The 14069-nt window shown below is 40.4% G+C and overlaps 1 protein-coding gene across 2 annotated transcripts in view; it reads left to right on the top strand.

Moving 5' to 3' along the window:
- Trip4 (thyroid hormone receptor interactor 4) overlaps window positions 1-14069 on the top strand; it is a 51869-nt gene that overhangs the window by 19594 nt on the left and 18206 nt on the right. For both annotated transcript variants that reach the window (XM_090358199.1, XM_090358198.1), the window contains exons 9-11: window positions 858-1045; window positions 4650-4774; window positions 7238-7329. In XM_090358199.1, coding sequence (XP_090214325.1) covers window positions 858-1045; window positions 4650-4774; window positions 7238-7329 — 405 coding nt within the window. The remainder of the gene's footprint in view (window positions 1-857; window positions 1046-4649; window positions 4775-7237; window positions 7330-14069) is intronic.

The raw sequence follows: 14069 nt of genomic DNA, 5'->3' as shown, positions 1-14069 counted from the left end.
CCTTCCTTTCTTTCTCTCTCTCTCTTTCTCTCTTTCTTTCTTTCCTTCCTTCTTTCTTTCTTTATGCAAGTCCTAGGGGTAGAACTCAGGGCCTGATTACTGTCCTTGGGCTTTCTGAAGGCCAGAGCTCTAACCCGTGAGTCACAGCACCATTTCTGGCTTTTTCTATGTATGTGAAATCGGACCTGGGTCTTCGTGCATGCTAGGTAAACACTCTGCTACTGCTGGCCCCTGAGTGTTTTTTGTTTTTTACAGAAAACGTTATTTAAATTTCTGTAGTACAAAAAGTCTAGGGGTGTGGGACTGGGTATGGCTCATGTGGTAGAGCATTTGCCATGCAAGTATGAAGCTCTGAGTTCAATCATTAATGCCTTGCTACTCCCGTAATAGGGCTGAGGATATAGCTAGTGGTGGAGTGTTTGCTTAGCATTCATGAGATCCTGTACTTGATTCCCAGTACCACCAAAAAATTCTTTTCTAGCATATGGGTAGTCCATAAAATGTTTTAACTTATTAATTTGCTCATTCATTATTGTTATTCATTTTATTATCAAATATAATTACAGGTTATTTTTGCTTTGATAATTGTGTCATCACTGGAATTAGGGAACCTTGGGTGCAGAATTCTATTCTATTTATCTCTAAGATGGGGCTTTGTCATCATAACTGACTCTTACTGAATTTACACTATCTCTACTCTTTTTGGTTTGTTTTCAGTGAAAGATGGGGTAATATTCTAAGAGGATATTCCTAGTATGGTTTTCTCATTGTTATTGATCTCATTTTGATACCTTCCAAGGTTTTTCTCTTGCCAGGCAGAATTATATATTCTCTTTCGTTTTATTTTCCATGTATAGTGGGTAGACCAAACAAGTACATCCTCACAGAAGAAGGCTTTCCATTCAGCAGGAATGGGATTAGAGTTCAATTTACATCAGCATCAGTTGCGAATCCAGGATCAAGAATTCCAGGAAGGCTTTGATGGTGGCTGGTGCCTCTCTATGCATCAGCCTTGGGCTTCTTTCCTTGTTAGAGGGATTAAAAGGTAAGAATGCAAATGAATCATGGCAGTGAAAGACCTTAAAGTAACATAAACTTTATTCTAAATCAAATTTATGTTACTCCCATATTAGAATTTCTTTTCTCCAATCTAGTGATGACTTATAGTATTGTTTAGTACATAGGTCTTTAAATAGGACCCCATACGGCCATGTGTAACTGGGTATTTGGGATGCTGATAAAATAGGATTAAAAATTCCATGTTAGTTTGTGCTACATTAGCTGGGCAAAAGCCACTGAGTGATCCTAGACAGAGACTGTGTAGTTTCAGTGGAGGCCACATAGGGAAAAAAAAAAAAAAAAAGGTTAGTTGGGGGGCTTGACCTGAGCTCAGGTACTACCTCTGAGTTGTTTTTTCTTTTTTTTCCTAGTGCTTGAACTTTGAGCTTAGGCACTGTCCCTAAGCTTCTTTCGCTTAGTGCCACTTCTGGCTTTTTTTGTTTATTTGGTACTAAGTACTTCATGCATGCTAGGCAAGCTGAGCATTCTTATCACTAAGCCATCCTCCCAGCCTCTAGCCTTGAGCTTTGTTTGCTCCAGGCTGCCACTCTACTGCTTTGAGCCACAACTCCATTTCTGGTTTCTTTTGGTGATTCATTGGAGATAGAACTTTTCTATCTAGACTGGCTTTAAACCACAATCCTTAGATCTCAGCCTCTTGAGTAGCTCCTCCTCCTCTTCCTCTTCCTCTTTTGATGCTAGTACTTGGTCTTGAAATTAGGTCTTGGGTTCCTGACCTTTTTCACTTCTCAAGGCTAGAGCACTACCACTTGAGCCTCAGCACCATTTCCAGCTTTAAAAAAAAAAAAGTCCAGGGACTCTGGTCAGGCCCTGAGCTCAAGCCCATGACTGGCCAAAAAAAAAAAAAAAAAAAAAAAAAGAATCTTAATGTAGTAGCTCAGTAGTCAGATTAGCCCAGAATCACAGTCTGACAAATGAAGATCCTGAGGCAGCTCAATGTAAAATAAAATAGATTGCTCAAAATCACAGAGCTAGTTTTTGACAAAGGCAGAACTAAAATTATTCAGGTTTTCCAAGTTCTCTCTGCATTCTGTTGCACAAACTTCATAGTCATTTCCTTACTTTCTGGAATTAACCATTATGAGCACTTAGGACCAACTATTTCTTTTTTTTTTTTTTTTGCCAGTCATGGGCTTGAGCTCAGTGCCTGAGCACTGTCCTTGGGCTTTCTCAAGGCTAGAGCTCTACCACTTGAGCCTCAGCACCACTTCCGGCTTTTTTCTATGTATGTGGTACCGAGGAATCGAACCCGGGTCTTCGTGCATGCTAGGCAAGCACTTTAACCACTAGACCAAACTCCCGGCCCCAAGGACCAACTATTTCTACAGTGATAGTTGAATTATTTGTTTTCATTTCCCTCCTTGACTAAGATACACTATAATTCTCCTCTTTTATTGAAGTTAGACTTTCTTTTCTGTGTGTGTGTGTGTGTGTGTCTGTGTGTCTGTGTCTGTCTGTCTGTCTGTCTGTCTGTCCCTTGGTTGTGGGGCTTGAACTCTGGGCCTGTCTGCTGTCCCTGAGCTCTTCAGCTCAAGACTACTTCCCTGGGCCTGGGCCTGGGTATTGTCCCTGAGCTCTTCAGTTCAAGACTACTGCACTACCCCTTCAGCCACAGTTCCAGTTCCAGTTTTCTAATGATTAATTGGAGATAAGAGTCCCATGGTCTTAGTGCCCAGGCTGGCTTTGAACCATGATCCCCAGATGTCAGCCTCCTGAGTAGCTCAGATTGCAGGCATAAGCCACTACACCCAGCTGAAGTTAGGCTTTCTAGTTTTGGCTGTGAAATGTGTGTTGAATCTGATTTTGCTCCAGAACAACCATGCTTTCATATGTCTGTTCTTTCATTTAGTTCCCTGCTATTTATGTGTCTCCCTTTTCAAAAGTAGAAAAGTAAACAGCTTATCTACTGCTATTGGAATCAGTATGTTCACACATGTCTCATCTTATTTTTGGATCTCTGTTACTAAGATTTTCTCACTGAAAAGAACTACAACCATCTTACAATTACTAATCCCATAAAAATACAGCGGGTGATTGCACTGCCCAGTAACTCTTGTTTTTGTACCATCCAGTAACTTTTTCTGCCATACTTGAACTCACAAGCCTTGTGCTGTTGTTTGACCTTTTTCCTCACTGCTGGAGCTCTATTACTTGAAAGCATGCTTTCACTCCTACCTTTTGCTGGTTACTTGGAGTTAAAAATCCAGTGGCTCACACCTGAAATCCTAGCTACTTAGGAGGCTGAAATCTGAGAATTGCAATTTGAAGCCAGCTTGGACAAGAAACTCTATGAGACTATTATCTCCAATAAACTACTCAAAAAAGCCAGAAGTGACACTGTGGCTCAAATGGTAGCGTGCTAGCCTTAAACAAAAGAACTACGAGACAGCACCCAAGCTCTGAGTTCTTAAGAAGCCCATGACTGACTAAAAACAAACAAAAGGTAAAGTGAGGGTCCAGGTTTGTCCTAGTGGTAGAGTGCTTGCCTGCATGCACGAAGACTTGGGTTTGATTTCTCAGTACCTCATAACATAGAAAAGCCAGAATTGGTGCTGTGGCTCAAGTGGTAGAGCTTTGAGGAAAGCCCAAGGACTGGCAAAAAAAAAAAAAAAAAAAAAAGATAAAGTGATATCTGTGATTATCTCAATATTCCAGGTAATTATTGTAAGAGGTGAAGAGAAGCATCTTCTGTACTTTTTGATAAATTACAAAGTACAGGAAAAAAACAAGTTAAGGAGTATTCTTCACCTGAGTTATAAAACTATAATCCCTCTGTATATCACCTTTATAGTAACAATAAAAAATTTAAATAGCAAAGTAATTAAATTCTCTTGAATGTTTTATGTTAATTCTACATAAAGCTTCTTTCAAACTAGTCACAAATTGTTTCATTGTCCGTATTGAACATAACCTTATATAAGAGAATTAGAACTTGTACACAGGGGTGGTGGCAAAGTTTATTTCTATTTACTTGAATTCTATTAAATAATAATTACAGATACCAGTTTTGGGGAACAAGGATTTTTTTGTCAGATTGGATAATAAATCAACAAATCTTCTGGGAAAGAGTTAACTTTCCACTTGAAGAAGAACAAGATTTCTCTTCCCTGTATGACAATTTGGATACCTTAAAAATACTTAGGCCGGGAGTTTGGCTTAGTGGTAGAATGCTTGCTTGGCATGCACGAAGACCTGGGTTCGATTCCTCGGTACCACATACATAGCAAAAAGCTGGAAGTGGTGCTGAGGCTCAAGTGGTAGAGTGCTAACCTTGAAAAAGTCCAAGGACAGTGCTAAGGTCCTAAGCCCAAGCCCAGGATTGGCAAAAAAAAAAAAAAAAAAAAAAAAATAGATTAGATTATAGAAGTCCAAGATAAGTAAGAGTTCCAGGTCTGAGATCAGGTGCCCAGTAGTAAATTGTTCTGCAGACAGGAAAAATTAAACAACAGGGTCCTCCTCAAGAGAAAGGTATTGTGGGAGGAAAATGTTTTTCATAAACAAATTCCTCTTGGTGAGGTATCTTCTGTAGTTTGCAATAGTGTTCGATGTATATTTTGTATTTGTTTAAGGGTGGAAGGCAGATCCTGGTACACCCCCCACCGAGGACGACTTTGGATAGCAGCCACTGGCAAAAAACCCTCCCCTCAAGAAGTCTCAGAACTCCAGGCTACCTATCGACTTCTTCGTGGGAAAGGTAATTAGCCACTTATTCTCCTTTTAGTTTTACTCTGTGGAAAGAATCATTGATTGACATTCATACATTCATCTTTCATTCTTTCTTCCTGTGACCTTATCTTGACTGAAGGTACTTTTTCCTTTTTTTTTTTTTTGGTTGTCGGATTTGAATTCTGGGCCTGGGTACTGTCCCTGAGCTCTTCAGCTCAAGGCTAGTACTCTACCACTTTGAACCACAGTGCCACTTCTAGATTTCTAATGGTTCATTAGAGATAAGAGTCTCACAGACTTTAGTGTCTGTCTGGCTTTGAACCTTGCTCCTCAGATCTGAACCTTCTGAGTAGCTAGGATTACAGGAATGAGCCACTGAGCCTGGCTACTTTTTTTTTTTTTTTGGTGCCAGTCCTGGGGCTTTATCTCTTCTCTGGGCCTGGGCACTGTCCCTGAGCTTCTTCTGCTCAAGAGTAGCACTCTGCCACTTGAGCTACAGCACTACTTCTGGCTTTTTCTCTCTATGTGGTGCTAAGAAATCGAACCTAGAGTTTCATACATGTTAGGCAAGCACTCTGTCACTAGCCACATTCTCAGTCCCTGAAGGGGACTTTTAAATTTTGTACATGTTTATTAGTTTATTTAGGAGAAAGTCATAGGCAGCTGTTCAAACCATTTATTACCTCAAGAGTACCAATAAAAGTATCAGTTTCCAGTACCAGAAATCAACTAACTAGCTTGGTGCTGGTGGCTCAGGCCTGTAGTCCTAGCTACTCTGACAGCTGAGATTTGAGAAGCCAGCTTGGGCAAGAAAGTCCATGAGATTTATCTCCAATTAACCACCAAAAAACTAGAAGTAGACCTGTGGCCAAAGTGGTAGAGCACTACCTTGAGCACAAAGAAGCTCCAGTACGGCACCCAATCCTTGAGTTTAAGCCCTGTGACTGGCAAAAAAAAAAAAAAAAAAAAAAAAAAAATCAGAAAACCCAAATAAACAAAAAATAGAAATCAACTAATTTTAGTTGTATCTGAAAAAGACTTCTTTTTTTTTTTTTTAACAGAGGGTAAAATAGTATAAATGGGATCTTTAGAAAAACAAGTAGGAATCTTTTTTTTTTTTTTTTTGGTCAGTTGAATCAGGGCCTGGGCATTGTCCCTGAGCTCTTTTGCTCAAGGCTTGTACCCTACCACTTTGAGCCACAATGCTACTTCTGGTTTTCTGGTGATTTACTGGCTATAAGTCTCATGGACTTTCCTGCCCAGGTTGAATTTAAACCATAAACCTCAGATCTCAGCCTCCTGAGTAGCTAGGATTGCAAGCATGAACCACCAGTGTCCCAGCTAAGAATCTTTTTTAGTGAAGAGTGCCCTATATTGACACACCTGTTGTCAGATATGGTTAAATCAAAGTCAATAGATTTAAGCAGAGAATTTTAGTAATCACCCCCATTAGGTCCTGAAAAAAAAAAGAAGAGCAACAAAACCTTCTGACCTTAGGGCATACTGTTTCCTTCCTTTTATCCAAATTATACTTCTTTTTGAATGCAGAAGGGAAGCATAATATTTTGTGTGTGTGTGTGTGTGTGTGTGTGTGTGTGTGTGTGTGTGCGCGTGTGTGTGCCCATGTGTCCCCTTGAGCTCAGTGTCTAGGCACTGTTGTCTTAGTTCTTTTTTTTCTTTTTTTTTTTTGTTTTGCGGGGCGGGGTTCATGGGGCTTGAACTTGGCCTGAGCACTGTCCCCGAACTCCTCAGCTCATATCTTAGTTTTTTTGTTCAAGGGTAGTGTTCTACTTGAGCCTCATCTCCGTTGTTCGCTTTTTAGGGATTGGTTAATTGGAAATAAGTATCTCACAGGCTGGCTTTGAACAGTGATCCTCAGAGCTCGTGTCCTGAATAGCTAGGATTATAGGTGTGAGCCACCATTGCCAGGCATGAAAGCATAATTATAGAACTACCTTTAAAAGAAACTAAGCTAAAGTAATTACTAGGTGTCAAAAATGCATGCTTCCTTAAAAATATATTTCTGTTTTGATATGACTGGCTATTTTAAATTTGTGTTCTGACATTCTTTCTTATGTTCTTGTTACTGTTTTTTATCCCACATTTTAATGATTTTTCTCTTGTTCTTGTAGCTACCTTTCTCTGTTTCTAAAACCCATCACCACCAAACTGCAGTCTGATTCAGCTGAGTATAGTAGGATTTGTTTAGCATGAATTTGTACCACCCTTAAAATCTGATGACATAAAGTTAACTTTTCTAAAGGAAAAAATTCCCTACCTTAACATGTAGATAGAAGACAAAACAAGCCTCTCACTAGTTATTTTGTGTTTTTCTTTTACACATTGAGTTGTGCCAAATGAAAACATCATTGCTTTCCTTATGTCTGCAAAGAGATAATGGAAAAAATTATTCAGAATTGAAAACAGATTCTTGAGTTTCAGGGTCATAAAGAAGGAAATTTATCCAATCCTTTTGTTATTCTTGATTCAGATGTGGAATTTCCAAACGACTATCCATCAGGTTGTCTCCTGGGATGTGTGGACTTAATTGAGTGCTTGTCCCAGAGGCAATTTAAGGAGCAGGTAAGTAGAGACTACTTGTCCTGGGCAGATGCCTGTTACTGCTTTTTTTTGAAGCATTTGGCCCAGGATATTGAACTCATGATTGGTGAATGTGGGTTTTGGGGTTTTTTTGTTGTTGTTGTTGTTGTTCAGTCATGGGGCTTGAACCTGGGCACTGTGCCTAAGCTTTGTCATTCAAGGATAGCACTCTACCACTTTGAGCCATAGTACCACTTCCAGTTTTCTAGTGATTAATTGGAGATAAGAATCTCATAGACATTCGTGCCCATGTTAGTTTTGAACTTTGATCCTCACATGTCAGCCTTCTTAGTAGCTAGGATTACAGGGATAAACTACTGGCGCCCGGATGATTTTGTTTTTTAACTGTGACACATTGAGTGAGACTAGGAGCATAAGTGTGTATATGTATATATTGATGTATGCATTTTTAATTTTTAGCCACTTAAAACTGAACTGACATGACTGAAGCTCATTTTTGAACAGTAGGGGGAGTCAGAGGGCTTTAATGTCATTGAAAAGTTTTTGAGAAATGTAGATTCTTAGATTTTATGGTTTTTTTTCGTATGAAGCTTGAGCTCAGGGCCTGGATACTGTCCTTGAGCTTTTTTTTTTTTTTTTTTTTTTTTTTTGCCAGTCCTGGGCTTGAGCTCAGGGCCTGAGCACTGTCCTTGGACTTTCTCAAGGCTAGAGCTCTACCACTTGAGCCTCAGCACCACTTCCGGCTTTTTTCTATGTATGTGGTACCGAGGAATCGAACCCGGGTCTTCATGCATGCTAGGCAAGCACTTTAACCACTAGGCCAAACTCCCGGCCTCGAGCTTTTTTTTTTTTTTTTGGCCAGTCTTGGGCTTGAGCTTAGGGCCTGAACACTGTCCTTGGACTTTCTCAAGGCTAGAGCTCTACCACTTGAGCCTCAGCACCACTTCTGGCTTTTTTCTATGTATGTGGTACCGAGGAATCGAACCCGGGTCTTCATGCATGCTAGGCAAGCACTTTAACCACTAGGCCAAACTCCTGGCCCCAGGCCTAGAGTTTTTATAGCTAGGTTCAGCTTGGCAGAAATCCAAACAAGAATAGTCCATCCTTGAAGCAGAGCAAGTCTTATCTAACAATGTTTTTCCTATTTTTTGTATAGTCACTTTAGGCAATAGGTTTTCTACCACTGTGTGCTTAGCATGTACTTCAGCTTAAAATTTTGATAAATTCTTTGTTTTTCAGGGATTTTTTATTTTTTTCAGTTGTGGGTCTTGGACTCTGGGCCTGGGTGCTGTCCTTGAGCTCCTCAGCTCAAAGCTACCTCCCTACCTCTTTAGCCACAGCGCCATTTCCAGTTTTCTAGTGGTTAATTGGAGATAAGAGTCTCATGGACTTTAGTGTCTGGACTGGCTTTCAACCTCCAGCCACAGATCTCAGCCTCATGAGTAGCTAGTATTAAAGGCCTGATCCACTGTGCCTGGCTTTTAGGTGTTTTTCTTTTTGTGTTTTTAAATTTGCCAATCCTTGGAGCTTGAACTCAGGGCCTGAACACTGTCCTTGGGCTTTCTCAAGGCTAGTGCTCTACCACTTGAGCCACAACACCACTTCCGAGTTTTACTGTATATGTAGTAATAAGGAATTGAACTCTTGGCTTTGTGTATGCTATGTAAGCACTCTTCAACTAGATCACACTCCCAGTCCTAAATTTTTTTTGACCTAGTCCTGCAGCTTGAACTCAGGGCCTGGGCACTGTCCCTGAGCTTCTTTTACTCATAAGATTAGCACTCTACTGCTTAAGCCACAGCATCATTTCTGGCTTTTTCTGTTTATGTGATATTGAGAAATCAAACCCAGGGCTTCACGTATGCTAGGCAAGCATTCTGCCACTAAGCCACATTCCCAGTCTGTTTTTCAAATTTTTTTTGCATTTTTTTCCTTATGCTAATAACCAAAACTGGTGTCTGACACTTGCTAGGCAAGTGCACTACCATTAAGCCACTCCCTCTGTCTTTCCCCCTCCCCCACCCTTTATTGGAGTCTAAAACTAATAATTACAGAAGTACCTCATTAGTGTAGGCTTTACAGTTTTAGAGACTCAGCCATTAACAGCTTAGTCTCACTTAATGCATTTTGTTCTTTTCATGTTATATTTGCATTGTAAAAGAGAACCCAGCTGCATCTGGTTTGGACAGTGGTTTTGGCAAGGAGCCTTTCTCAGTTCTCTCATTTATCAGTCAAGCAAACTGCTACCTGATACAAGGTCATATGATTTGATTTCAATCTCTGGACAGTGAACCAATCTTTCTACCCCAGATTGTATAGAGGATAGAAAACTGCGATTTTAATGTGTGTGAGTACTGTGAGGCTTATAAGAATTATAAATCTAATAAAACATAACTTTTTGCTTTATCAGGGATAACCCTCTTAGAGGTCAGCATAATGCTCTGCCTTGAGCTTACATTATGTTTTATGTCTTGAATTGCTGAAAGCAGCCTGTAAAAGTGTAAGAATTCTCCCATATGTTCCCAGCTGGAGGTCCTGGCAACACTTCTTTTTAAATTTCCCTTATGTATGACATTAGAATCTACCAAAATGTTTCATTGAACACAGGAATTCCATACCATTTCCCCATGGTCATCAGCTTTTCTTTGGCATTTTCCTCTCATCTGAGGGTCACATAAGAATGTATTTGGATCAGATAGCTATATTTTGGTATTACTTCTTGATTACGGATGTTATGACTTTTAAAGGTCATAGCTTTGGGGGCTGGATATGTAGCTCAGTAATAGAGTATTTGCTAGCGTATATGAGGCTATGGGTTCAATCCAAAGCACAACAAAAACAACAACACAAATAGTGTAGATTGGTATTTGGCTGCCTCTTGGAAAAAAATCTAGATGATCCTTGCTAATCATCCATCTGTATGTGAGCTGGAGTTATGAGATGTGAAAAATGGAGTCACCTTGTATGTTATTATTCTGTAACCTCTATAATTCTCTAGGCCAAGTACACTACCACCTCATTGTTTCTGAAGAAGTAAGAGTTAAGGAGCCAAACCCCTTTATTAGCATTTCCCAAAACGTTTCATGGCATAGTTATCCTCTCCGACATATATACATAGATCTTACACTTTGTCAGTTAAACCAATTTATTTACCCTAAAACTTCTCAGAGCCTTTAACCTCTTCGTATATATTATAGCTCTGTGATAGGTGCAGTTTTCTCAAATCTTTTTTATTTTTGGTTGTACTAAGACCAAATGTAGGGTTTGTGTATTAAGCACTTGCTTAATACACCTGAGCACCTAAGCTGCTCCCTTAGCTTGCTCAAATCCTGCACGTGTGCGTGCGTGTGTGCGTGCGTGCGTGGCATTAGTACTAGGGCTCAAATTCATGGCCTTATCTTTCTCACTCAAAGCTGGCCCTCTACCACAACTTTGCTTCCAGTGTTTTGGTAGTTAATTGGAGATGAGTTTCACAGGCTTTCTGATCCAGTTTGGCTTTGAACTTTTGTCTTCAGATCTCAGCTTCCTCATTGGCTAGAATTATAGGCACCATGTACAACATTTTATTTCTTATCATTCAGCTAAGTTACGTTCTCTTTCTGAACTCAGTGTGGATCTGATCATTTTTATTTCAACCAAAATTAATTTCCTATGTGACTTGGACCACATTTACTTTGTTCTGTTCTTTTTTCCTTCCCTGAAGAAACTCAGCAATTTACTTCTGACTTCGCATTCTGAGCCTGTCTCTGACAAAATACACCAAGTCCTCACTATTTTTGGCATATTATGACCATTTATTACTCTAAAGAAAAAAAGACTTTTTTTGTTCAGGTGAGTTTTAGAATCAAGTGCACTACACTATAAATGGCTTTACCAAAAAGATCTGCTTACCCTGCTTTCCCCCAAGCTAAGAACTTGTCTTCCTTTTTATCTTTTAGTACTAGTTTGGCCAGCATGCTTAATTTGTGCCAATAAAATAGAATGCCACCAGATCCTCAGCCCTCCTGAGTAATGGAAGGGGACCAATCTAGACAAAGTAGATGTAGTACAAATAGATAAGACTATGGAAGAAAGGTAGATGAGAGCTTTAAAGCTTCCCCGATAGCCTCTGGAAGGAGCCCATGCTGTTTGCCAGCATTTTATCTGCCAGCAGCAGATGTAAGCTCTCAAAATCAGCGGGGAGGATGTTGACTGCAACAATGCCTCAAGACTGTGGTCTGTAACCTCAATAGTAAGACAGTTAAAACTTTTTTTTTTTCCAAAAGACATTTTGATCGCCAAATCTATAACCATTAGCAGCTGTGGTTGTGAACAGTTCTCTAGACCTAACACGTTTTCAAACAAAAAAAAGTTGAGTTGGTGGCTTTTGTTTCTGTGTGTCTGTGTTGGGTTTGTGCTATTTATATCTCTGCCTTCCAAGGAAAGTCTGATTTGTCTGAAATCTCAAAGGTTATTGATAATTCTCTGTCTTTGGAACTGAATCCATTCCTCTTCTGCCAAATTTCTGACCCTTTAGTTCATTTGATCTCAGGCTTTTGTAATAATAAACACTTATCTTCAAGGAATTATGCAGAATTATGATTCTCTTTGGTCCCTGTTGACGGTAATTGACACCAGCAATAGACTTAGTGTTCTAGTACAGAAGAAAGTGTTACTTGTTCCATCTTCCATAAGACCATATAAACCACAGAGATCTTCGGGAAATAGCACTTCATGTGTGGAAATTACCAGCTTCTTTCACTAATGGATTGTCTGTGAGTCTAAGAAGTGAGAAATTAGAAAATGAAGAACAGCCAATATAGGCATTGGCATTAAAAATGCAAAATCCCTCAATATCTCCCTTTCCCCCCCCCTTTAATATTGGAGCTTGAACTTTTTTATTTTTTACTTTTGATGGTCATGAGGCTTGAACTCTGGGTCTGGGTACTGTTCCTGAGCTCTTTAGCTCAAGGCTACTGCCCTACCCCTGAGCCACAGTGCCACTTCCAGTTTTCTAGAAGTTAATTGCAGATAAGAGTCTCCTGGGCTGGCTTTGAACAACAATCCTCAGATCTTAGCCTCCTGAGTAGCTAGGATTACAGGTGTGAGCCACCACGCCTGGTGGGGCTCAAGCTTATGGCCTAGCACTTGAGAGATAAGCACTCTATCCTCAGGCTGCATCCCCAACCAATTATTTGTTTATTTATTTATTTATTTTGCTTGTCCTCGTCTTTGGGCATGAACTTGGAACTTGAGCTCTGTCCCTGAGCTTTGTTGTTCAAGGCTAGTGCTCTACCATTTGAGCCAAATCTTCACTTCTGGCTTTTTGGTAGAAAATTGGAGATGAGACTATTAAGAATTTTCCTGCTTGGCCTAGTTTTGAACCTTAATCTTCAGATCTCAGCCTCCCATATGGCTAGGATTACAGGCATGAACCAGTGGTTCCTGCTCACCAGTCTCTTTTAAAATATGTGAGAATGTGGGGCCATAACTCAGTGATAGACCACTTGCCTACCACATGCAATGCCCTGGGTTTGATTCTTGGCACTGTAAGAAAAAAATTTTAAAAATGTCCCACCTCTGTTGTACTGACAAAATCTACCAATTAATAGACATAAGAAGGCTCCTGAAGCCTGGCGAGGTGGCTCAGGCCTATAATTCTAGCTAATCAGAAGGATGAGATGTGAAGATCAAGGTTCAAAACCAGCCTGGGTACAAAAGGACCTGAGACTCTTTATCTCCAGTTAACCTCTAGGAATGGAGAAGTGGGGCTTGGCTCCAGGGTAGGTGATAACCTTGAACTAAAGAGCTCAGAGACCATGCCCAGGCTGAGTTCAAGCCCCATGACCCACAAACAAACTGGTAATTTGGAGGGCTGCTAGCTAAGTCCAACAAAGAGAAAAAAGGCATGCCACTACCTCCTACCCTGACCCCAAGCAATTCTTTAAAAAAAAAAAATCGGGCCGGGAGTTTGGCCTAGTGGTTAAAGTGCTTGCCTAGCATGCATGAAGACCCAGGTTCGATTCCTCGGTACCACATACATAGAAAAAAGCCGGAAGTGGTGCTGAGGCTCAAGTGGTAGAGCTCTAGCCTTGAGAAAGTCCAAGGACAGTGCTCAGGCCCTGAGCTCAAGCCCAGGACTGGCAAAAAAAAAAAAAAAAAAAAAAAAAAAAAATCACAGCTCACTGAGTAAGATAGAGAATGTGTCTTGAGAATTCTAATGAAGACCAGGATGAGTGTTAACAGAGTTTCTAGGCCAGTGCAGGCTACCTTGGGTTGGAGACTTAGCACATGTGGTTGAATGCTTGTGCAGCAAGTATAGTTCTCTGGGTTCAATCCTCAACATTGCAAAACCAAAAACAAACTGAGTGCCAAGTACCCATTTGAAAATGGTTGAAGATACTTATGCTCATGCCCATATTCATGCACCACAATCTTTGGGATTGAATCCCAGGCATTGTGATTGTACATGTCAAGTGCTCTACCATTTGAGCCAACTCCCTTCCTCCTTCCCTCCCTCCCTTCCTTCCACCCATTTTTGTTCCTGTCCTGGGACTTAAACTCATGGCCTTGAGCTTTTTCACTCAGTTCTGGCGCTTTGCTACATGGACCACACCTCTGGCTTTTTGCTCGAGATGAATCTCTTGGATTTGTACGTTCTGGTTTCAGACCTTGATTCTCAGATCTCAGCCTCCCGAGTGGTTAGAAATATTTAGGTTTAGACCTGGGCGTGGTGGCTCACACCTGTAATTCTAGCTACTTTGGAGGCTGAGTTTCAAAGC

The sequence above is a fragment of the Megascapheus bottae genome, chromosome 25 (genome assembly GCF_031878675.1).
Source record: "Megascapheus bottae isolate mThoBot1 chromosome 25, mThoBot2.hap1, whole genome shotgun sequence".
NCBI classification, from domain to species: domain Eukaryota; kingdom Metazoa; phylum Chordata; class Mammalia; order Rodentia; family Geomyidae; genus Megascapheus; species Megascapheus bottae.
Note: the sequence above shows the minus strand (reverse complement) of the source record. Positions and strands in the feature narration are given on the sequence as shown.